We start from the raw sequence: 24,278 nt of genomic DNA on the forward strand, positions 1-24,278 counted from the left end.
AGACATATGGGCATATTGTGCTGAAACCATAAAGACATCTGAATTGAAACTCAGCACTGCAATCAGTTTGAAAACAGGTCAAGAACTTCACAAGAAAAATTTGCTTCTAACATATCTGGTCTAAATAACTATTTGCCTCTACAGAAACAAAGATGGGTTTAATACACTGGTGAATAAAGATTAAATTCTCTCATGAATTTCATTTAAATAGATTTCCAGCTGTTCTGTTTGTGAAGACTTAAATACTAGATCATATTCAACCCATTCATTAAATGCATGCAGGAAAGACAGCCACACCAAGATGAACACGATTCCTTACTCCTTTTTAAGGGTATGAGAACACCAAGATCTTGCGCATGCAGTTGTCTTGACAGAGTTTACTCACACGTTTGATCTGGTGTTAAATTTATTATTTGGTGTCTGGCAGAACAACATACTTTTGCACGTAAATTATCTGATGCCTGATACCATATAAAGACTTTGTTTATACATTCAGAAAAATCTATTTTGCTTATACATCTCTAAGCTTGAACTCTAGCCTGACAGCTCCAGAAGCAAGTTTCTAACTACTTAAATGTATTATTCTAAGATGCTCAGAGTCAACTGTGATATCCTGTTCACAGCTGTGTAGTCCTTGTATGAATTTTGCATGAAAAACTGAGGTGATTCTGAACTTATGTGCATTATGTATAGTTGAGCTTTGCCTCATCCTGTCTTCACCCATTGTAATCATGATTCCCCTTCAGTCTTCTAAAAGCAAAAGGGAATCCAGCACTATTTTCTTCTCTGGATAGCTGAATACTTGAAAAAAAAATAAATTATTCCTAACACATTTTGAATAAAAGCATAAAACCTCCTTGGATTCTATCATTTTTCTTTGAATAGTCAGGTGGAATATATCAGATGGAAAAAGAATAGAAAAAAGGGGGGGGGGAGCAGAGGAAAGGTAGTGATAAGGCAGAAAAAACAAGTTTCCAAATAGTCAAGCATGGTGTTCATGACATCAAGTTCCACAAGACTGGCTAAACAGGAATGGGAGCACGTTCCTTTGATGGCCTTTCTAGTTCAGTACGCCTGGCATACTTGGAAATGTCCGTGCTTTAACACACAATGCAAAAAGAATAATTACTTTGATTGCTTTTAAAGAACTTTGGGACAGTATTGTTCCTTCCTCCTTTTTCATTGCTTTCACTTTAGAAATGAAATCTCTCCCTCACTGAAGTAAAGAGGAGTTCTGTCACTGACTTCACTTGTATGAAGATTTCACATTGATTTATCAAGCGTTTTTCCTAGCTGTTTGAAAGATAATGTTATTTATAAGGGGACATTACCTGACAGTCTTTCAAAGCATTCTGTACTGAAGCTTGGTCTCCAATTTTCTGTTGCTCTTTCAGCTTCTTCTCTTGGGTTTCAAACCAAGTTTTTAGGCACTGCACATTATTTTCATACTCTGTCCAGGATTCCTGCAGACTTTCCAACAGCTGGATCTGCAAAGAAATATGAGTATATACTTTCTCACACAATTACCTTTATTGTTGAGTCAATTAAATAAATCAGGGAAGACCAATGCTGACTGGTGCCTTCTCAGATTTCAATGCTTTCATAATTTAAAAACATTTATGCATTCAAATTGAAATATATCTGCTATTTTCAAAAGAGCTCATAATAAAAAACCTGCTTTATCCAGAAATAATTATACAGAGACAGCATATTAAAATATTATGACACACTGAAAGAAGCTAATACTTCAGCAGAACATTTTTATGAAGTGGAATTCTTTTCAGAGATCAAGGACCTCAGGACTTCCCAAATAAAACTAAGCATACAAACATACATTTTATATTCCTTGCTTATAACTGTGTGAAAGAGATGAAGATTTATATTATCTTCTTTGTCCTGACTGCTTTAAAGTTACTTAGACTTTTCTGATTGTTTGAGGTGTTATTCAATAGTAAATGAGATACAACTTCTATTTAAAAAAAAAAAATTAAAAAAAGCGCAGAATTTGAAAACAGAGCAGCACTGCCATAAAAAGCATTCACATTACTTAATACAAGCTCCACTCTAGGGAATGAGCCATCTTGATTAGCTGTAATGTGACACAGAACTGCTTGAGGATGTGATGGTCAATAGCAGCCTTGGCCACAGTGATGTGATGAGACATTTGTGAGTGAATTCAGCAAAGGAAGGAGCAGACTAAAGATCCTTAGAATAGCAGACTGGTTTGTTCATGTAAGCATGATCCCATGGGAGGTTGTACTGAAGGACAAAGGAGTCCAGGAAGCTTGTTGGTCTTCAAGGACAACTTCCTCAAGCCACAAAAATAACAAATCCACAGAAAGCGGATTACAAAGAATAGGTCTAGAATCTTGGCCTGGCCATGCAGGGCTGATGTTAGGAAAGCAAAATCTTGGCTGGAACTAACTGGTGAGGGACACCAACACTTTGTGCTACTTTTCACAAGTACATCAGCAACTAAGGGAAAACCACAGAATAGTCTGAGGTACACAGTGCTTTCTCTGCTCTGATCTTACTGACAAGGTCTCCTCTCATGCCTCCCAGGTCTTCAGGTCAAATAACAAATTTTGGCATACAGAGGTACTAGCCATGGAAGAGGAAGAGAGAACTAAGGACTAGTTAAGCAAGCTGAACATACTAAAGTCCATAGAGAACCAGACAGGATGTATCTGAGAGTGTCAATGTTATTTCAGGGCTGCTGTCTATCACCTTTAAAAGGTCACAGTGGTTGGAGGAAGTTGCTGATGACTGGTAAAAGGTTATACCGCAAATCCTACCACAAGCCATCTCCACATGCATAAAGTCCTGTACCAGGGACAAAATAACCTCATGCAACAATACAGGCTAGCAGCAGGCTGGATAGAAGAAAAGGACCTAGGGGCTATGGTGGGCAATAACTTGAATATAATAAATCAGCAGCGTGCATTTGTGCTGACGAAGGCCAACTGGATCCTGGGTTAGATTATTGAGAGTGCACTCAGCAGGTCAAGAGAAGTGGTTCTGTCCTTCTCCTTTATACTTGTGACCAATTTTGGGCCCTCCAGTGCAAGGGAGAGATTGACAAACTGGTGAATGGCCACTAAGGTTATTAAGGGGCTGGAGCACATGATGTAGAAGGAGAGGTTGACTTCATTCAGCCTGGGGAAAAGGCAGCAAAGGAAGCACCTCATTGTGCTGTCCACTCCTTATGGGGAGCTATGATGAAGATGGGGGCAGACTATTCTTGAAGATGCATGTAAAAGGAGGAGAGGTAACAGTCACAAGTTGCAACAAAGGAAATTCTGATTGTGAACAAGGTAAAAACTTGTTCCCCACAGGAGACATTAAGCACAGAAACAGACTGCTGAGAGACGTAGTTGAATCTGTCCTTGGAGATTTTCAAAACTCAGCTAAGCAAGTCCCTCTGCAATCTGATCTAACTGTAAAATTAGCTCTGAGCAAGAGGTTGGACTAGACGATTTGCAGAGGCTTCCAACCGTTATTATCTTATAGTTCTATGTATTTTGAAAGTTTGCTGCAGAGCAGCTAGGTTTTTTTCTTTACCTTTTCTGTTATCAGGCCTTGCAGGATTTGCCAACGTCTGTTCATTGCTCCGAGCTGTTCTGCGAAATCGGTTTTGTCACTACGTTTACTTTCAACATCCTGGCTGCTAATTTGTAGCACTGATTGGTTCACAAAGTCTACTGTCAATTGTTTGCAACTTAAATCTATCTTGAAACCCTAGCAGAAAAGAAGGGAATAAAAAACCCGAAATATAAGTACCATAATTTCTTACCTTCCTGCAAAAGAGAGGAAAAATATTCACAAATTAAAACTTTACTGCATTTCAGCTAAAAGACTTTTTAGCAACTGAACAGCAATTAAAAAAATTGCTACTTTTTCCTAAATATTGAGAAATAAACCAGCAATACATTGCCTTTGGAGTAAAGAATCTGCCTTCCCCCCTACACCCGTTAAAAAAAAAAAAAAAAAAAAAATCAGTAAATTTATTGGTATTGGTCTCCAGGATCAGATTTAAGAAACATTGGGTATATTTTTTTTCACTTTATTTAGTCTCAAAATTTTTAATACAAAAACAGTAAGATGGAAAACATCCTTACATGCAAAGAAGAATAACCGTAAAGAATTAAAGTGATTTTTCAGGAGACTAGTGAAACAAATCTGACATTGAGAATAAAGTCACTGTGTGCAGATCTATTAGAAGAGTGCTACAGATCTAGTTAAAGAAGTGAAAATTTGTTACATCTATACTCCTCAATGGTTATCTCAAGATATAGTATCTTTCATTTTTGCTTCAGATACTGATAAAAAATATCTTGACCTGTGAGCAACTGGCCACCTTCCATTCAAGAACAGCCGAGGAGTTCTCTCTTTGAGGAAAAGGTGATATTATGCAGAGAATTAATAAAACAACATATATAATTTGCAAATTGCTTTGCAGTTTTGAGTGAAAAATAGACCTAATAAGGTTTAATCATGTGCATATTGGTTTGGATTTACCTGGAAATTAAGGTAATCATATTAAAAATTATATTCCTGCCACAACAAAGGAACAGAGTAAAAGTAATTTTGGCTTCTTTCCCACAGTATCAAATATTTCCCAGTTCTTAACTTGTGTACAATTCTAACCACTCCACAATGTAAGTTTTTTTTTCTTTAAATCACTTCTACTTTACATATGTCTATATATTTAATAGGGATAATTTAAAAGGGAAATCAATAACATTTCAACTCAGTACCTTGTACTTCTGGACGTAATCCTGAATGACTTTCTGTCCTACTACATTTTTAATATTCTCTTCATCCTGCTGAATGACATTTTCCATCAGGGAAATCCAGCTCATAACTTCAGTGATAGCATGGCGAGAAGGGATTTTGTCCATCTGGAGCTGTAGAGATAACAGACTTCAAATTCTTGTTGTGAAGAAAGTGAATAAGAATTCCTTGGTTTGCATTACCACAGTACATTTCCTTTCTCTGCTCTTACTATCATGATATTCTACATGCCTAACATATCACTGAAGTTTATTAAAAAAAAGTTAAAAAAGACAAAGGTTTTAATAGGAGATATATGGTATAACTGCATGCATTCTAATAAGAAAATATTATATTAAAGGCTTCTTATTTCCGTTCTACACTGTACAAAGAAGCAGAAGAAACTCACAGACTCCATATCTGACTTCCAAAAGGTTCTGCATTCTCATTCCATAATTCTGTACTGGGCTTATGTAGCTGATCAACTTTAAGTTACACCTTAAGTCTCGTCCTTCTAAATAGCTAATGACTAGACCCATGGAAAACAATTTTATACAAGTCTTCTTGTGGTGGTGATTTTTAAATGGGCCGACTTTGAATAGTACCTAGTTTTTTTCTTACGAGTCACTTTCAGCATTTGATACAGTAGTGCTTGCTTATGTTTACTCAGAAATGTGTTCTGTGACATTTTTAGGTAGACATATGTATTTTGCATCACAAGACAGTTCAGAGAACTACCGAATGACAGTATTTTGTTTAATGTAATAGACTCGGGTAACATTTGTTACCCTGCCTCTCTCCCCCTGAATGCTACTATTAACTCTGAAAGCATTCCAAATTACAGATTGAAGCAACTGCTTAGACTGTTAACCTTCTAGCAACTAAATACTAAGCCAACTTTTAGACCAGTATAATTCTTTAACTTCAGTATTATAGCATTAAAAAACCCAAATCAATGCTCCTACATACACTAGCAGGAACCTTGTACAATGTTTTTAGATTTATTTTGTCTTGCATAGACATTAACACCAATTGGTGTTAGACAGTATGGGTAGACAGGATTTGAACATGAATGTAAGCTTTCCCACACAAAACAGGAGTAATGTTGTTGCTATCTTGCCCTACATGGACAAATTGAGGAAGGGAGCAACTATCTCTCACAGACAGTGCCAACTGTATGGCCCGAATTTTCTGGAATATCAAATGCCATCACTGGCCTTCCTTACCTGGTGCAATTTCTCTTGGACTGCTGGGATTTGTGTGAGCAGCTCTGTCCACTGACTGTCAATGTGGGACAATCCCGCACGCAATGCTGCTGTATCCACCTTCTTCAGCCTGAGGAGCTGGTTCCCAGTACTCAGAACAGAAGATTTCTGTGAGGATTTAGCATCCACTTCTTTTGAAAACTCCTGTAAGCAGAATCATTTTTGTGGAAATAATCAACTACTTGCTTACTGTACTTAAAATCTTTATCACAGAAAACTATGTCAGAATGCGCTCCCTACCCTTTAAATATATCATACAATCATAGAATGGTTTGGGTTGGAAGGGACCTTAAAGACCATCTAGTTCCAACCCCCCTGCAATGGGCAGGGACATCTTCCACTGGACCAGGTTGCTCAAAGCCCCATCCAAACTGGCCTTGAATGCTGCAAGGGAAGGGGTAGCCACAACTTCTCTGGGCAACCTGTTCCAGTGCCTCACCACCCTCAGAGTAAAGAATTTCTTTCTTATATCTAATCTAAACCTATATCTACCCTCTTTCAGTTAAAAGCCATTACCTCCATCCCGTGAAAGATGATGGAGCAGCTCATTCTAGACGAGTGGAGGAAAAGAAGGTTATCAGGAGTAGTCAACATGCATTCACCATGCTTGACCAATCTGATAACTTTCTACGATGGCATGACTGGCTGGGTAGATGAGGGGAGAGCCATGGATATTGTCTACCTCGACTTCAGCAAGGCTTTCGACACTGTCTCCCACAACATCCTCATAAGCCAGCTCAGGAAGTGTGGGCTAGATGAGTGGACAGTGAGGCGGATTGGGAACTGGCTGAATGGCAGAACTCAGAGGGTTGTCATCAGCAGCGCTGAGTCAGTTGGAGGCCGGTAACTAGTGGTGTTTCCCAGGGGTCAGTACTTGGCCCAGTCTTGTTCAACTATTTATCAATGACCTGGATGAAGAGTTAGAATGTACCCTCAGCAAATTTGCTGATGACACAGAACTGGGAGGAGTGGTGGATATACCAGAAGGCTGTGCTGCCATTCCCTGAGACCTGGACAGGCTGCAGAGTTGGGCGCAGAGGAACCTGATGAGGTTCAACAAGGGCAAGTGCAGGGTCCAGCACCTGGGGAGGAACAACCCCATGCACCAGTACAGGCTTGGGGTGGACCTGCTGGAGAGCAGCTCTGTGGAGAGGAACCTGGGTGTCCTGGTGAATGACAAGTTGACCATGAGCCAGCAGTGTGCCCTGGCTGCCAAGAAGGCCAATGGGATCCTGGGGTGCATGAAGAAAAGTGTGTCCAGCAGGTCAAGGGAGGTTCTCCTCCCCCTCTACTCAGCCCTAGGGAGGCCCCTTCTGGAGTACTGCGCCCAGTTCTGGGCTCCCCAGTTGAAGAAAGATGAGGAACTACTGGAGAGAGTCCAGCGGAGGGCTACAAGGATGATGAGGGGACTGGAACATCTCTCCTACGAGGAGAGGCTGAGGGAGCTGGGCTTGTTCAGCCTGAAGAAGAGAAGGCTGAGAGGGGATCTTATAAATATCTTAAGGGTGGGTGTTAGGAGGATGGGGCCAGAGTCTTTTCAGTGGTGCCCAGTGACAGGACAAGGGGCACAAACTGAAGCATAGGAAGTTCCGTCTGAACATGAGGAAGAACTTCTTCACTTTGAGGGTGACGGAGCACTAGAACAGGTTGCCCAGAGAGGTTGTGGAGTCTCCTTCTCTGGAGATATTCAAGGCTCGCCTGGATAAGGTCCTGTGCAGCCTGCTGTAGGTGACCCTGCTTCGGCAGGGGGGTTGGACTAGATGACCCACAGAGGTCCCTTCCAAACCCTAACATTCTGTGATAACCTCTTGTCCTATCACTACATGCCCTTGTAAGAAGTCCCTCTCCAGCTTTCTTGTAGGCCCCCTTGAGGTACTGGAAGGCTGCTCTTAGGTCTCCCTGCAGCCTTCTCTTCTCCAGGCTCAGCAGCCCCAACTGTCTCAGCCTTTCCTTGTAGGAGAGGTGTTCCTGCCTAACAGATCATTTTTTGGCCCTCCTCTGGACCTGCTTCAACAGGTCTATGTCCTTCCTTTGCTGAGGGCTCGAGCTGGATGCAGGACTCCAGGTGCGGTCTCACCAGAGCAGAGTAGAGGGGCAGAATCACCTCACTGGACCTGCTGGCTGTGCTTCTGTTAATACAGCCCAGGATACAGTTGGCCTTCTGGGCTGAGAGTACACACTGCTGGGTCATGTTGAGCTTCTCATCAACCAGCACCCACAAGTCCTTCTCCTCAGTGCTGCTCTCAATCCATTCTCTGTCCAGCCTGTATTAGTGCTTGGGATTGCCCTGACCCATGTGCAAGACCTTGCACTTGGACTTATTGAACTTCATGAGGTTTGCACAAGCCCACTACTCAAGTCTGGGCATTCCTTCCCTCCACAGCGTGTCAACTACACCACACAGCTCAGTGTTGTCAGCAAACTTGCTGAAGGTGCACTCAGTCCTACTGTCCATGTTGCTGACAAAGATGTTAAACAGCACTGGTCCCAACACAGAGACTCCTGAGGAAAACCACTCATCACTGGTCTCCACTTGGACATTGAGTTGTTGACCACAACTCTTTGAGTGTGACTATCCAGCCAATTCCTTATCCACCAAGTGGTCCATCCATCAAATACATGCCTCTCCAACTTAGAGACAAAGATGTCATGAGGGACAGTGTCAAATGCTTTGCTCAAGTCCAGGTATGTGCTGTCAGTTGCTCACGTACTTTCTACCAGTGTTTACCAGCTATACTTCAGACCAAGTGAGAACAGAAATTGTTTTCAGTCATAAAACCATTTTCTGTTTTCAGAATCATCGAGCTTTACAATCACTGCATACAGCAAAGGAGTGCTGAATGTGCAAACACACCAGTTTTTTGAAGGACAGTACCCAATTTTTTTTTTTTTTTTGCATACTCACTACTTCAACAATGATAGAAACTATAGCCATATGATTCCTCAAATGTTTATTTGTAATTGGAGAGAAAAGGTGTCTTAGGTCCATGAATGACTTACCAAAAAGGAATTCAAGTGATCTCGGACTGTTTCCAGTTCCTGAGGAACTGTCAAAGACTGCTGGCTCCAAAACTCAAGTCGCTCCTTTGCGTATTGTAACCAACGTGTCAGTTCACTTGATTCACTCTGATATCTGTAAAGTATTTAATGAAAAGTAAAAGTCATCGCCACTCCTTGCCTCCAATTGAGCAGTCTCTCCTTCACGTGTTAGAGGAAGTAACTGTATGCCAGATTTAAAATAAAAATATTTTCTTTCCTTTATTACATGTCAGAACATTGTGATGTAATTTTAAAGACAGGTATGGTATCAGGAAGATCTTATTTTAGCCATTACACCCACAATTCCTAACAGTACCTTGTTTTTGCCCCTAGGAAAAATTAAGTTTAATGAACGACTAGTAACTAGGTTATCAATTTGTTTGGGCAAGCTGCAACAGCACCCTACCTCACACACATTAACTAATTTTTGCTTTCCATTAGAAGGCCCAATCTTCCAAAAGCTTTGCCACAAGGTATCTCAAAGCCGAAATTTAATTTTTTTTTTCAGAAACTCTACATGTCATTTCATATACCAAGCAACTAATGAGATGTGAGAATGAGAGTGTCTCCACATAACCTTTATACATACAATCCCTTCATGTATCTCTCTTGAAAGGCTACTCAGCCAACAAGCCAGAGATACTATGAATAATAGACAAAGGTTGTGCATCTCTTAAAGAATTAATTTCAGAAGTAGCATATGAACAGTAGCAAAGGCAGCTAAAAGCTCCCTTCTATATACACAATGACACAGACCCACAAGAACCCAGCAGTGGCAATGTCCCTACCAGAACACACTGAGGCTACTCATGCTACCTAGCAAAGCACACACCCTTTCTCATCAACCTGTATGGACCTGGGGCTTCTAACTTTGTCATCTAAATAAGGTATCTTCTGACTTTCTCCCACAGCTGTTATCTAGTACACATTTTACTGCAAATGAGAGAGTATGATAGCACTTGTGTGGAACAGAAGTAGGATGTTACAGAGTAGTCAAATTATCACATACATCTCAAAGCACTTTCTTCTAAATGTTGAATCTAATAGTTCAGGATTCAGAATGACTTTAACCTGAACAGCGGAGGTAAAGAAATTTATACTGTTCATTACATCAGCATTACCTTGTCCAGTGCTTCAGTATTGTCTCCAGTCTGTGAAGTTCCTTGTTAACCCTGCTGGTGTTACTTAACCAGCGCTCTCCTAGTTGGTTCAGCTGGGTTTCGAGATCTGAGCAGCTAACAGAAAAAAGCAGCCTCTTCCCGTCATCTAGCACTTGGTATAATTTAGGTTGGTAGTCAGTGAGGTTAGATCTCAGATGCTGTAACGACAGAGGAGACTGTTAGACAGCTCTGCAGGTCTTTGCTACCACATTTTCTCAACACTTAGTTTTATTTTATTGCATTTTGTAGCATATCCAATGTCACTATGACACATTTTTCCCTCTGCTCCAGCTCTAGAACTCCCTGAGAACTATCATGCTGGTAATCTGCTCAGAATTTGAAAGTGCTGTCACAAAACCCCTTACATCAATATGGCTGTTGACACCTCCTTATGATGAACAACTCCTTGGCACAGATATTTTATGCTTGAAAAGAACAACCTCAAAAAAATCTTCATGGGGCAACACCATTTCTGAGAGAAATTGATTAAATTGTCAGAACTTGATCTACCATCTGCTGAAGACTCTACTGCAGTGAAAGTTAAAGGTGTCCAATATCAAGTTGTCAGCAGTGGCCACACTTCAGCCCTTTCAATGCCTGTCTTCAGCTTTCTGGTCATCTAACTCTTCTTTTAGTGATCTACCCTCCAGATACCCATGGCAACAATAGAGAAGATCACACACTCCACATCCAAATCCCTTGACATAGAAGCTAATTGTTATGGCAAAAGAAAGCAAAAAAGACACTGAAAAAGGAAAGGCTGTTAATACTCTTACCCTGAATCCAGCTAGGAGCAGAGGCAGATTTCATTTAAATGGTGACTTGTGGATGGGTAAGCAATTTGTACATGTGGGCAAATATACCTGCCAAATTCCACTGTTATTACACAAATAGTACAGATTTTTGAAACATCTGTGTATTTGACTAAGCTTGAGCACAAAATGTACTTTGATTCCCAACTGTATACAAAACTACCAGTCTCATGGTGAGTACATAAGCTTTCTATCACTCTTATTTTCTCTTTCACATAAATAGAGCTCTGACAACTTTAAAAACTTTTATATTTATATATATGTATGTGTGTACTTAAATAAAACATATATACACAAATAAACATATAACTCCTAGAGAGTAGCATAAAAAATTCCAAGATAGCCATAAATTAATTATGATGGATTTTTAAGCTAAACATGGTCACAGGGAGAAGAAAAAAAGATATTAAAAATTATGCCACAGCAGAGTCCGAGAATCTGGATTTGAATAGCCTAATTTATGTAACTGATAAGAGAAACAAAAGAGGAAAACTAACTTAGGGTCAGGACCAACACAAACAATTCCTAGAATTAAACAAAAACCAAAATAAACCCCCCACACAATAGATTGCTTAAGTTCTTCTCATACCACTGCAAAAGGAGAAAGTTGTCTAGTAAAAGAACAATATATATAACAAACGCAGAGTAGACAAAGCTAATTTGCTAGAAAAATTTGGCAGACATTTTTCTGCAAAACAAAACAAGAAAACAAAAAAAACCCCAAACAAAGTCTCTGGTGTATAACGAGACAAATACAAAACACTAGACCAGAATTCTCATCTTCAGAAGAGACAGAAAAAACAGGATGTGAGAGAAAACCTATACTTAAACTACTAGTTCTTGTCACATTGTAGAGGGACGTGCTTCTCAGTAGTGCCACACAATATAAAAAGGACAATGGTGACAAGCTGGAAGTTGAAGGTTTCTATTGGGCATTACAGAAAGCCTTTTCGGTAGGAGGTGGTACAGCACTGTAACTGGTCTCCAGCTCAGCTGTGGGATCTCTGTCTTTTGAGGTTTCCAGTGCTGTGGCTGATCCAGCCCATAGCAACTGTCCTGCTTCAAGTGGGAGGCTAGACTAGACGACCTTCAGAGGTCTCTTTCATCCAGCTGTTCCACAGAGAAAGTCTAAAAAGCACCAACCTGAAAAAGTGTAATCCGGTCTGTAAGCCTGTCCTCCGTCTCTTCCACCAAACCAACAGTGGGGATGCTACCTTCAACAGACTCCAGCTGTCTGGTAAGTTCCTCGTAATCTTCATCCAGATGCATCCAGCTCTGCAAGCACAAATTGTCCATGTATACAGTGAATATTGATCTGGATATCTAGATTTTTTATTATTTGCTTTCTCAGTCTGAAATCCTATAGCTGCATGGTTGTGAATGTACAGAAATAACAGTACAAATGTCAGATGAACTTATAGTAAGACACCATCTCTGTGTCACGCTCAACTTTCAGTCAGAACACACGGATAAAGCTGTCATGTTCTCTTTGTAAGCTATAGCTAAGTAGCTCTTTTAAATTTAGAGGAATACAACTTGTGTCACCTGAAGGTCACAAAAGTTTAAAAGCAAAGATTACACGCAGTCTGCCAGTGCCTTGTGTATATGACAAACGGGACTGGTGTCCATTAATTCTGTCCAAGCACAGGAAATCAACATTACAGAATATCCTTGTGGTTGACCACAATGGCAGTACAAAATAGACCAAAGAAATTCTCACCTCCAGAATGTATTCCAGCTCCACACCCCGTTTATGAGCCAGCTTTAACACAGCTGAAGCTTGTGTCATTAGCTCTGAATGTGACCGAGTTTCCTTCAAGAGGGCAAAGCTACTCATCTTTCTAAAGAGTGTTTCTGTCAGGATCATGTGAGATTCCAACCCCTGAAAATATTCCTGAGAAATGTGGGTGTGAGGGACAGGGTAAATAGAGAACAGAAACGAGAAAGTGCAATTGTTATTCAATTCATTATCACTAAAACAACCATTTAAGACAACAGCAGTATAATCAAGTAGCCGTAGACATAGAATTAGGTAAAGTTTTCACTCCACCAACACTTCACAAAATCCAACACACAATATAAAAAAGACAATGGCCTTTTCAAAGAAAGAAGGGGGTCATCCTTTCCACACAAAATCTATCCCAACTCTCATTCCATAAACAAAAATAGCTTAAATTGGATATACACCACCAAAAAAATCTGCCTAATAAAAAAATGTGAAAATGTCTTGTTATATTTTGTGAGTGCTATTAGCAAACATAAATTTCCACTGGAAAAAAAATGGAGTGCTGGATGAAATTGCTATGTAGTATGAGAGGGCAAGAATAGAAACTTATTAGAAAGAGGAAGAAAATGTGATCTACCTGGGTTCACCTTCAACAAAGCATTTGAAAGTTATTCAGTCAGAACAGTTCATTGGTCCCAATTTAAAATACACTAAGTTTTAATATATCTTGATTTAATACTGGCCCACCATTCTGAAACGCTCCTGAACCTTTAGGAACAGAAGGTTAGCAATTTGCTGTGTACAAGCTTATAGTCGTGATTAGTCCTGAAATATGTCAGTTTCTTACCTTATGTTTTTCAAGTATTGATCGAACCTCTTTTTTAGAAGCAACCATCATTTTCTGGTCACCAGCCGTTTTTTCTTGGCCTGTTTCTAACAGGTCAGCCAGGTCCTGCAAAGCCCGTTCATACTGTCTCTTAAGAGCCAGATTCTGATTCAGGTCACTCCGTCTGGATCCAATGATCATCATCAGCTCATCATACATATCCTTGGGGGCAAAGACTACCAATGGTGATTCTTATTTCACACCTTACACGTCATCCTATAAGCAACCTTACTGTCCCTGTATTCCTCTGTGAATACTACAAGAACAACATCTATTCCCAGCTCAAAAAGACTGTGCGGATATACTGACTTAATTGATAAATTAACAATTTGCCTTTTAAAGACAGAAAAAATAAGCAAGACCGGCAACTCTTTCAAGTGCATGCATTTGGGAAAAAAAGTTAGCAGAATCCAAAAGGCTTGCTTTAAGTAGCAAAGGAGTAGGGTGATTGGGCTTAAGTCATTGAAAACCAGACTACTGAGTGGCTACCGCACACTGCAGATCCTGTTTACATTTTGCTTCTTATAATGCAGGGGGCTGGATGGACTCCATCATGGCTACAGAATGCAGGCATTTCAAAGCCAAATTTGTCTCCTTCTCCTGCCCCAGCAGCTTACTGGTAGGAAGCAAGGTACATACCACCCGTAGTAAAAACCAAACCAGGCCCAAAATAGCAATGTACTCTATATAGAACAGTAAAGTGTAGCAAAAGTGAAGTGTGTAATTCAGTGTGCCTATACTGCCAAATTACAAAGTGAGCCAAAAGGACGAATCTCATCAGTTCCAGTGTGCTATTACTCATCTTGTATACCTCGACCATGAAAGCGAGAGCAACCTACAGATGCTTTTCTTCACCTGAACACCATTACTTTCCTGTTTTGGTTCTGAGAATTGTATTCTCAGAACACATGTCTGACTGTGAGGGTAAGCCCATACTTTTGACCAAGACAAGATACTAATAAATCAAAATATTTCTCTGAGCATCCAATGCTACAACAAAGTACCCACCCTCAGACTGCAGCTGGCTGTCCTAGAATTAGAGAGACAATTATGAGAAGAAAAATTGTTAAAAAAGCAAAGGGAAGGCTTTTCTAAAAACTGAAATCATGAGGAGGGGGATATCTATGCATGATCTGATAGCAAAAAAAAAAAGCAGAAGGCTCTAAGACCAAAAGGATAAAGAACAGGGCAAAAGACACATTTGCACAAACTCTTTGTCATTCATTGTTAACTGAGATCACTGTTTTGTTGGCTTAAAAAGTTTATGGCCCATAAACTTTGCTTTTCTTCCAATTTATTATTATTTCATTAAAATGGGTAAAATTTAGTCATAAACCTTCTCCTTGATTTTTCCTTAAACATTCCCCCACCTCAGCTCACAAAGGAATTTCAACAGCGTTATAAAAGTTCTGGATCAATTGCCCACATATATCTACCTCAGAGAGTCTTAATAGTCCTACTACTTAGGTGTCTTCAAAACCAAGTCTAACTGAAAGCATGCAGGAACATGAGGAGTGTTCTAGAAAAAGGATAACGTTTCCAGTTTCAGGTCACACTTAGCTATCTATGCCCCTTCACCCCATCCTTTTTTATTTTTTTAATGACGGATATGAGAGAGAACTAAACCCCAGATCATGAGACACTAGTGCAAATAGGGCTCAACCTTCAGCAGACATTTATGTTTATGTGCTTAACATTACCTATTTGAATAGGAACTCAACAACTGCTGAAAGAAAACATGTTTTTGTGTGTTTTATGATAAATACTACCAATAATAGAGATGTCGGAAAATCTGAAGACGCAAAAGTAGAAAAACTAGGTAAATCAGGGAGAAAAGTCTTTTACACACACTGAAATGCTTTTAAATATGCTTCCCTAAACTGCCTTATGAACAGTAAAAAGGAGCATACTAACACCTTTGGTATCACCAGACAGGACTAGGATGGAACTTAAGAACCATACCTGGATCTTAGAGAGCTCTTGCACAGAAGGTTGGTCAATTTGTAGCTTGTCTACACGCTTCTTTAATTCACTGATTCCAATATCTAATTCGCTCAAATCTTCTTCTGACTGCAGTATGATCTGTATTTGAAAAGTACATCATTTAGTTTGAAGGTTTAAAAACAGTACTGTACAGTAACATTCTTTTCTGTTTTCTGCCTGAAGTCCTTCAGTCTGCTGAATTTTTAAAGGATACTATAAAGAAAAACCACTAATTCAAAATTGGGAGAGCCAGCTTGTTAGTTAAATATAATATGGCATTATTATTTTTTTAATAACAAACTGGTTTATTATCATACACTGTATCATACAACACTAACTATGAAGTTCCACGCTTTTAATTATGTGGTACAGGCATGAAAGAACTATTGTTCTAATACCCTCTTTTTAAGCACTGTTTTTATTAACCCTCATTGGTGTCATATCTGAGCACCAAGCAAACAACCATCACAGCAAAAGACATGCACGATAGCAAAGAGCTGTGCACAGTTCCCGTACAGGCCTAGGATAGGGCCAAAATTACTCTCCAGGAAACGGACTTGCCCATCCCCTTTTATACTTGGAAAATGAAAAGTGAAAGCACGCGGCTTGGTATTTGCAAGCGTATGCAGGTGATAATGTGACTTTTTTCAATGGAAGCTGCAGGAAACAAGGTCTTTCAACCTAGGCGTTTCTGCTGATTTAATGTATACAAGCTAAAAAAAATTAAAAGCACAAGATAGACTCCTGTAGTTAAAGTCCTTTGTTAAGGCCCTTTCTTCAAAACTGCATATCCAAATGCTTAAACTGTATATGTGAGTCAACTCCTAGTAGTGCAAAGTATGCATAATACAGCCACTAAACTTACACTTCATGCAGCTAAGTTACCGAGCTGATTCAGGGCCTTATTTCTACTTTCCCAATCACGACTCGAGCAACAGCAATGCTTTTAAATTTGAATGTTTTACAAGCCAAAGTAGACATTAAGAAAAAAAATCAACTCAGTAGTTTTTGTTATCATGTTATTTTCCTATTTGGTAGTTAAATTAATCATATAGGAACTAAATTTTTACCAGTCTTTCACATTATGGAAGACAGGAAAGGAAGACACAGATTGTCAACTGTCTTACTCATACGTGAATTAAAATTCCTTCAAAACTTATCAGATATATAAAACCCAGTATTTTTGTTTAGCTGAAGGATAAGTCTCTTCCTCTGGAAGGAAGAGTCACTGCTGGAACTGGACAACAGTAGCTCTTGGGTAACAAGAAACGTCTGTAGAAAGTAGCCCTTAACATACTTCATTCACTTTTCTCATTGGCAAAACAGAAACAAGGAAACAGGCTGTATTTTTTCATATTATTAATTAGTTATTCATCAGGCAACTCCTGATAAAGAAAAAACAATTATTGCCTTAAATTAAAATGAATAACAGTCCAGATATTACTATAAATCAGTGCAGAAGAAAGTGCCTGTGGTTTTCAATAAAGTGCAACAGCAAAACAGTCTAGCCAAATTTTAAACTTTTCTTGGTTCATTTAAGTTTTCTTTCTTTCAAATAGGGCACAGCATGTGCATAACTAGGTTACCTGGGGAGATAGGAAAGAGGCCTTGTGTTTATTTATTTTTAATTTATAAAGATATGTAGTATACTCTTGGAAGTATACATTTTCCCATACTTTATGTGAACAGATACATTCTCCCACAAAAAGCAGCTCTTCTCTAGAATCCAGTTATACCTTGAATAGAAACTTTATCTCTTCCCTCCCCCTCACCGAAGTAATAGACATTTGGTAATACCTGCATTTGTTCTGTTTCTGGTCTCTCAGCTGCCTCTGCTAGTTTTTGTAGAACTAAGTATTTGTTATCAGCCACTGATGTAAACAGGAGCTTCAGATCATTCTACAGGAGACAACAACAACAACAAACTATAGCAAATCACAGCACAAACCAACTGAAAAATATTTTAGCTCCCAAAAAGTTTAAAGCATCACAATGTTACAATGTTAGCACAAAGGCATAAAAACTATTCAACGTTGCAAGCACCATAATTATCCAATGCAAAACATGCAAGATTACTGAAAATTCATACTGGATATATATGAGAAAAAGCTAAACCAACTCCTTTTCAAAACACTACCTGTGAACACACTTCTACTTCTGCCTTTCAATTAGATAATTATTTAGCAAGGGTCCATTAGCTTCATTTAACATAAATTGTTCTTGCGTAGTTTATTCAATCACATATGCCTGTAAACAAGTTAGGCTTTAATTTTTAAGGGAAGCTTTTTCATTACAAACTTTAGCAAATAAAAAGTAAACAAGGCTTCAACACATTACAGGGCTAACTACACATTACAACTTTTACTAAGACACATGTTATTACTTAAAAATTATTAATATAGTTATTATTAATTGTTATTACTTAACAAACAATTTTTTTTTCATGCATTCATTCCAACAAAACTCCTAACACTGGTAAAACAGAAAATAATCAGCACATTGCTCTAAGAATTCTAGCATTAGATAGGAGTGTGTTTCAGATTTTTTTTTTTTCATTCAGTAATTCTTTTAAATATTAGATATCTCTGCAATAACAACAAGGCACAGGATTCTAATCAGCTTGTATCCTTTCTTCAGCAAAGGAAGGCCTTCTACTGAAAACCATTGAAATTATTTTTTTTCCTATCTACTGCAGAAGAAAGGTTATGAAGTGTGGAAAGAAATCTCATAGTAACAACATATGAAATGATGATCCTAGTCTAAAGACACCAACAGTCTATTTTCTAATTTTTTTTGCTGGAATTTATGTTTTTTTCATTAAAAATCAACCATACTGGAGGTTTTATATGATAAGAATAGGAGAGAAGGCAGAGACCAAGTAAGGTCTGAAAGCATTTCTGAACTCTGGTCAAAAAGATTTCTAAAAGCAAACACTTCTCCACTTCTTTTCATTTTTTCTGCTTTGCTCAATACAGAAAGCTTGAGATGCAAGCCCTTATAGAGTAATGGGATGGCTTAAAGATGATCAGAAAGGTGGGAATCAGTATTATGTTTTGTATTTTACCACAGCTAATAATAACTGTGTATTCTACCATTTATGAAGTCATAAAATGTGTAAAGTGAAACTCTAAGGTTGCTTTTTCTCCCTTGAGGAGTCAACAACTTCCATTTATTGCAATGCCAGCAGGGTGAGAAAATGTGGGATAAATGATCACTTCTATAATAATTGCGTGAGTTGCAGAAGGCTTCTAGCAGACAGCTTAAATTTTGGATCATGATTTGGGTGCTAAGTATTGCATAGCCTAAGAAGTTGTTTGATTTTCAGTAAAAACCTGTGAAAACTTGTTCTCTTGATTTGGTTCCAAAAACATTCATTGCTTTGAGAATCACATCCTTTATATCCCCATTTGACATATACCCCTGTTAATTCCTTCAGCTGGGAAACATACCTTGAAAGTCACTATTTGCTGGAGCCTTCCTTTCATCTGATGACATCTCTGGTTTACTACTGACTCCAGCAGGCTCAGTCTTCTCAGGAGACACTCCAAAGTGTCTTCTATTATGTCCCTGTTATCACCATTCTCAGGAAATATCTGAGCAAATAAATTCTTGTTCTTATCCATTTCTTCTGTTATCTCTTTGATTTCTTTAGCAAGAGACTGATTTTGTAGAAAACAAAACAGTGACAATTAGACATTCTAGAAAGCAGGCAAACACATTGCCATAACCATTGTCCATTTTGCAGTGATGCAGTGACTTTTTTACATTGTCAATACACACACACTAAACAAAGTTATGCACTACACTATTTCTGATAATAAAAAAATCTAGGACTCAGATTGCTCTGAGGAAAAAAAGTTCTGAAACAAAATGAACCTGCCCGAACAAGGACTTCGTGAAGCAGAAATCCATGTAGCTGCTGAAAAAGTATTTTTCCCTTCTTCTCTCCTTTTTTCACTCCCTTCCTTCCCTCTCCATTTCATGTTGCTGAATTTGTACTGTTTCCATATCCCAGATTCCTCTCCCTTTTTCAGTTCATTTCAATTTCAACACTGTGGCATTTCCTAATACTTAACAAAGAAATTCAACAGAAAAAAGACTCTATGTTTAATTCTCTTTTGACCAGCAAAATTTCAGGTCAGGTGCTGCTTTCTATAACATCCTTGTACTGTTTTTTCGTGGCAAGGTTTTGGTAGTGGGAGAGGGGCTACTGGGGTGACTTCTGTGAGAAGCTGCCAGAATCTTCCCCTATGTCCAAAAGAGCCAGCGCCAGCCGGCTCCAGGACGGATCCGCCGCTGGCCAAGGCCAAGCCCATCAGTGAGGGTGGGAGCTCTTCTGTGATAACATAGTTAAGAAGTGGGGGTCAAAAAAAAACCTGCACAACTGCAGCTGGAGAGAGGAGTGAGAAGATGTGAGAGAAACAACTCTGCAGACACCAAAGGCAGTGCAGAAGGAGCGGGAGGAGGTGCTCCAGGCGCCGAAGCAGAGATTCCCCTGCAGCCCATGGAGAAGACCATGGTGAGGCAGGCTGTCCCCCTGCAGCCAATGGAGGTCCACGGTGGAGCAGATCTCCACCTGCAGTCCGTGGAGGACCCCACACCAGAGCAGGTGGATGCCTGAAGGAGGCTGTGACACTGTGGAGAGCCCGCTCTGGAGCAGTCTGTTCCTCATGGAAAAGACCCACTCTGGAGCAGCTCATGAAAGAACTGCAGCCCATGAGAAGGACTCATGCTGGAGCAGTTCGTGGAGGACTGTCTCCCATGGGTGACATGACTCTCTCCCCATGCTGGAGCAGGGGAACAGTGTGAGGAGGAAGTAGCAGCAGAGACAATGTGTGACCAACTGACCGCAATCCCCATTCCCCATCCCCCTGCGCCACTGGGGAGAAGGAAGTAGACAACTTCAGAGTAAAGTTTAGCCTGCGAAGAAGGGAGGGCTGGGGGAAAGGTGTATTAAGATTTAGTTTTTATTTCTCATTATCCTACTGTGATTTTGATTGGCAATAAAATTAAACTGATTTCTCCAAGTTGGGTCTGTTTTGCCTATGACGGTAATTGGTGAGTGATATCTCCCTGTCCTTATCTTGACCCACGAGTCTTTTGTCATATTTTCTCTCCCCTGTCCAGCAGAGGAGGGGATTGACAGAGCGGCTTTGGTGGGTACCTGCTGTCCATCCAGGGTCAACCCATCACAATTCTCTACACTGAATAAAGTTAATTCCAAACAGTAGCAGAATACTGCAATTACACAGTATTTATGACAGCAACATGTCACTTACCTAGGATTCTAATATTTTTTTTCTAAACACTACATAAAATGCACCCTTACTGGAAATTTAAAGAAAGTCCTATTCATGGATTCCTTACCTCTTGCTTGCAGAGGTATGTTTCTGTTTCTTCCTCTGGCAACAGAGCTGTAGCAACAAAGACCTGTTCTTCCACACCATCTAGCCACAAGGAGGTGGCTGCGACACTATCATACAGCTTTTGTTCAAGATGCTGGCTCTCCTCCACCCGTCCAGCCTGGGCAAAAGCAACCAGAGAAGTCTCAGGCAGAAGTACAAGATACTCTTTCTCACTGCTAATATTTGGGGAAGGGCTGGATTTCCAAGTGGGAGCTAGAGGAGTTTTCATTGTAAATGTGCCTCTGCTGGAAGACAGATGTAAAGACAATTGAAACGTTACCTCAGATGACACATCTTCAAAGGCCTGATTCAATTCAACCAATACTGGTGACACTGAGGATTTATCCTCATCCTGTCCTTCCTCCTTATACAAAGGCATTCCAGATAGCAGTCTGTTTGGTCTGCTATAAAGCTGCTGAGAGGGAAGTACTAATTAGAGTGCTTCTACCACACGTATAGGGCACAAAATTCAGCTGTACTGATTCTACGACTGACTGAGGATATCGCCATACAATGCTCATGGCCCTCCCATGACTGTTTTGTCATGAACATCTTGAACAAAAGATTGCTCAACAGACGGTTCACTAGAAATACAGAATAAATACTTCTGGCCAGAATTAGCAATGACCTGTTTTTACCAACAAAATAATTAATTACTGTGAAATTAATACAATATATTTAGAACTTTGGAAGCTAATTTTAATGTAGTATTATATAAAGAATAGTGGGTCTGGGTCTATTCAAAATAAAATGGAGGATGTACATTAATATAGATCTTTGACTGTTCCCACTTCAGTTGATTAGTACGTTCTTCTTTCAGTAAAAATTCTGTGCTGAAATCACTTGCTTCCTTGTCACATACTCACTAAGACCAAGAATTGAATGTAGTCAATAAATTCAAACTGCAAATATCAGTTTTTCCTCTAAGTTGTCGCCAGAGTACTGGTCAATTTCAGAGAGATGATTCGTTATAGAATTATCCTGGGTTAGACAAGTAGATAAAAATTTTGTTTGAGCCCTTTTGTCTTTTCTTGCTTATTCAATTGAATGGTAGTGCAATTCAAACAATTTTTAAACAAAAGCAATGCGAGTGCCAATACTTCATAGTTTTTAAAGATGTCACAAAAACAAATTGTTCCATATTCTTTGCATTAACTACATCACCTTAATGCATCTGCTATGCACATACTGTATCTCGTGTTGTGACAACTGCTTTCATAGAGAAAATGCAAAGAGAAATTAAATATAGCTACCAACTGTTCTTGTTCCAAAGCTTTCTGGAGCAGTTTCTGCTTGGTATTGAATTCCTGGTTCAGGGTTTCCCATTTCATCTTCATCTGTCCTTCAGATGATTGCTTCTCACCTTCCAAGCCTAATTCCTCAGAGAGTTTATCAGGCTTCTCACTAAATGGCAAGATACATAAAGGTTTAACAAATACAAAAGTTGTAACAGCATAAGATGTTTATTTTCTCTTTCAGTTAGGAAATTCTACATTTAAATTGCTACTTTTTAAAGCCTTTACTGTTTGGGGTTTTTTTTCAGATAGTAAGACAAATACTGGTTTGTAACTGCAAGAAATTCTTGACTGATGGGATAAAATGTACTTTCTAAGAAATTGTTTAGACTAGCAGGTACTAATACTAAGTAAGAACCCACAAAACAGACTGAATATATACTACATTGAAAAGTAACAAAGGTTACTTTTACAAGCTTTACTTCAAAGTATGAAATTAAAAAAAAAAATTATCTGACTCCTTCCTCACCTGCCCTCTCAAATTGCCAGGCATACCCTGATATTTTAATGCAAGACAAGGATATGGGTTTAGCTTTGGTAAATAGTGAATGAAGTTACGCATTTCTTGTTTGATTTTTTTGTTTGTTTCTATAGTATAATGTGTTGAGACAGAAATAAGCCTCAAAAAGAATGAGATAAATTATGTACTTTCTGGCATTATAATAAAAAACCACATTGAATTTACACAACTGTTGAGGAAAAGAATTTACTGAGTAGAGCTTACATTCCCTATGCATGAGTCTTGGATCTTCTGCCTCACGCCTTCATGTTCTAGACTTTTGGCACGCTGGAGGAGCCAGAAAGGTGCTCACTACTACTGAGATACATCAACACAGTATTTTAACCAAAGGATTGTCTGCCCCTTGATTCTCAAGATGATAATGTTAACCCTGGTTTCCCCTTCCCACAACCTGGCTCTTCCTGCTTCCTCAAGGTCCGCATCAGCAGTAGGCAGTTGTTTTCTTCTGCCTTTGCTAGGGCAGGAGTCTCTCCAGCCAGAGCCAAGGCTTTTATAGACATCTACTTCCCACTAATGGGCAAGTATGCAAGAAAACATAGACCAGAGATGAAATTCGAAATACACAAGGCTTCAGAAAGAAAAACATTCACTAACTGCAGGAAAAATAAAATTAAGTAATGAGAGTTTCATCTGGGAAGATACGGTTACAATGGCGGACTACAATGTTTTAGAGATCAGCTATGATTCACACACCAATGCTGGACCATAAAGGTATAGTAACTGACCCACTGTTTGTCTAATGAATCCGACTAGTTTGTAATTTTAGTGTAATGCTTGATAATAAGAATAAAAGGAATTTCTAAATGCCAAAGGTGATCTCTTAGGCTGGAACACCTCCGCTACAAGAAAAGGCTGAGAGAGTTGGGGCTGTTCAGCCTGGAGAAAAGGAGGCTCCAGGGGGACCTTACAGCAGCTATCCAGTACCTGAAGGGGGCCTACAAGAAAGCTGCAGAGGGACTTTTTACAAGTGCCTGTAGTGATAGGACAAGTGGTAATGGCTTTAAACTGAAAGAGGGTAGATTTAGATTAGATATAAGAAGGAAATTCTTTACTCTGAGGGTGGTGAGGCACTGGCACAGGTTGCCCAGAGAAGCTGCGGATGCACCCATCCTGGCAGCGTCCAGGGCCAGGCTGGATGGGGCTTTGAGCAACCTGGTCTAGTCGAAGGTGTCCCTGTCCGTGGCAGGTGGGTTGGAACTAGTGGATCTATAAGGTCCCTTCCAGCCCAAACCAATTTAGGATTCTACAGAAACAGTTTGTGTAGCTATATTATCAGACTCCTGAATTATAACTCCAGTATCCTTGGTGCTGTATAAAAATGATAAAACAAAAATTAGGGGTTTATATGCAGAAGACGGATGTAAACATAAGGATGACAAAGCACCAAGTCATAGAAATTTACTATGTAGAACAT

At 39.4% G+C, this 24,278-nt stretch overlaps 1 protein-coding gene across 17 annotated transcripts in view; it reads right to left on the bottom strand.

The window, feature by feature from the left end:
- Positions 1-24,278, bottom strand: part of SYNE1 (spectrin repeat containing nuclear envelope protein 1) — a 319,742-nt gene that overhangs the window by 63,441 nt on the left and 232,023 nt on the right. For 16 of the 17 annotated variants that reach the window (XM_075413801.1, XM_075413802.1, XM_075413815.1 and 13 more), the window contains 15 exons: positions 22,303-22,453; positions 21,330-21,464; positions 21,012-21,167; positions 19,094-19,303; positions 17,442-17,543; positions 15,624-15,743; positions 13,623-13,823; positions 12,770-12,943; positions 12,193-12,324; positions 10,199-10,395; positions 9,039-9,171; positions 6,000-6,182; positions 4,758-4,907; positions 3,562-3,738; positions 1,332-1,487 (listed from right to left, as the gene is read on the bottom strand). In XM_075413801.1, coding sequence (XP_075269916.1) covers positions 1,332-1,487; positions 3,562-3,738; positions 4,758-4,907; positions 6,000-6,182; positions 9,039-9,171; positions 10,199-10,395; positions 12,193-12,324; positions 12,770-12,943; positions 13,623-13,823; positions 15,624-15,743; positions 17,442-17,543; positions 19,094-19,303; positions 21,012-21,167; positions 21,330-21,464; positions 22,303-22,453 — 2,377 coding nt within the window. The remainder of the gene's footprint in view (positions 1-1,331; positions 1,488-3,561; positions 3,739-4,757; positions 4,908-5,999; positions 6,183-9,038; positions 9,172-10,198; positions 10,396-12,192; positions 12,325-12,769; positions 12,944-13,622; positions 13,824-15,623; positions 15,744-17,441; positions 17,544-19,093; positions 19,304-21,011; positions 21,168-21,329; positions 21,465-22,302; positions 22,454-24,278) is intronic. The other variant, XM_075413800.1, reaches the window with a different exon arrangement.

This window comes from Opisthocomus hoazin, chromosome 2, assembly GCF_030867145.1.
Source record: "Opisthocomus hoazin isolate bOpiHoa1 chromosome 2, bOpiHoa1.hap1, whole genome shotgun sequence".
NCBI classification, from domain to species: Eukaryota; Metazoa; Chordata; class Aves; order Opisthocomiformes; family Opisthocomidae; genus Opisthocomus; species Opisthocomus hoazin.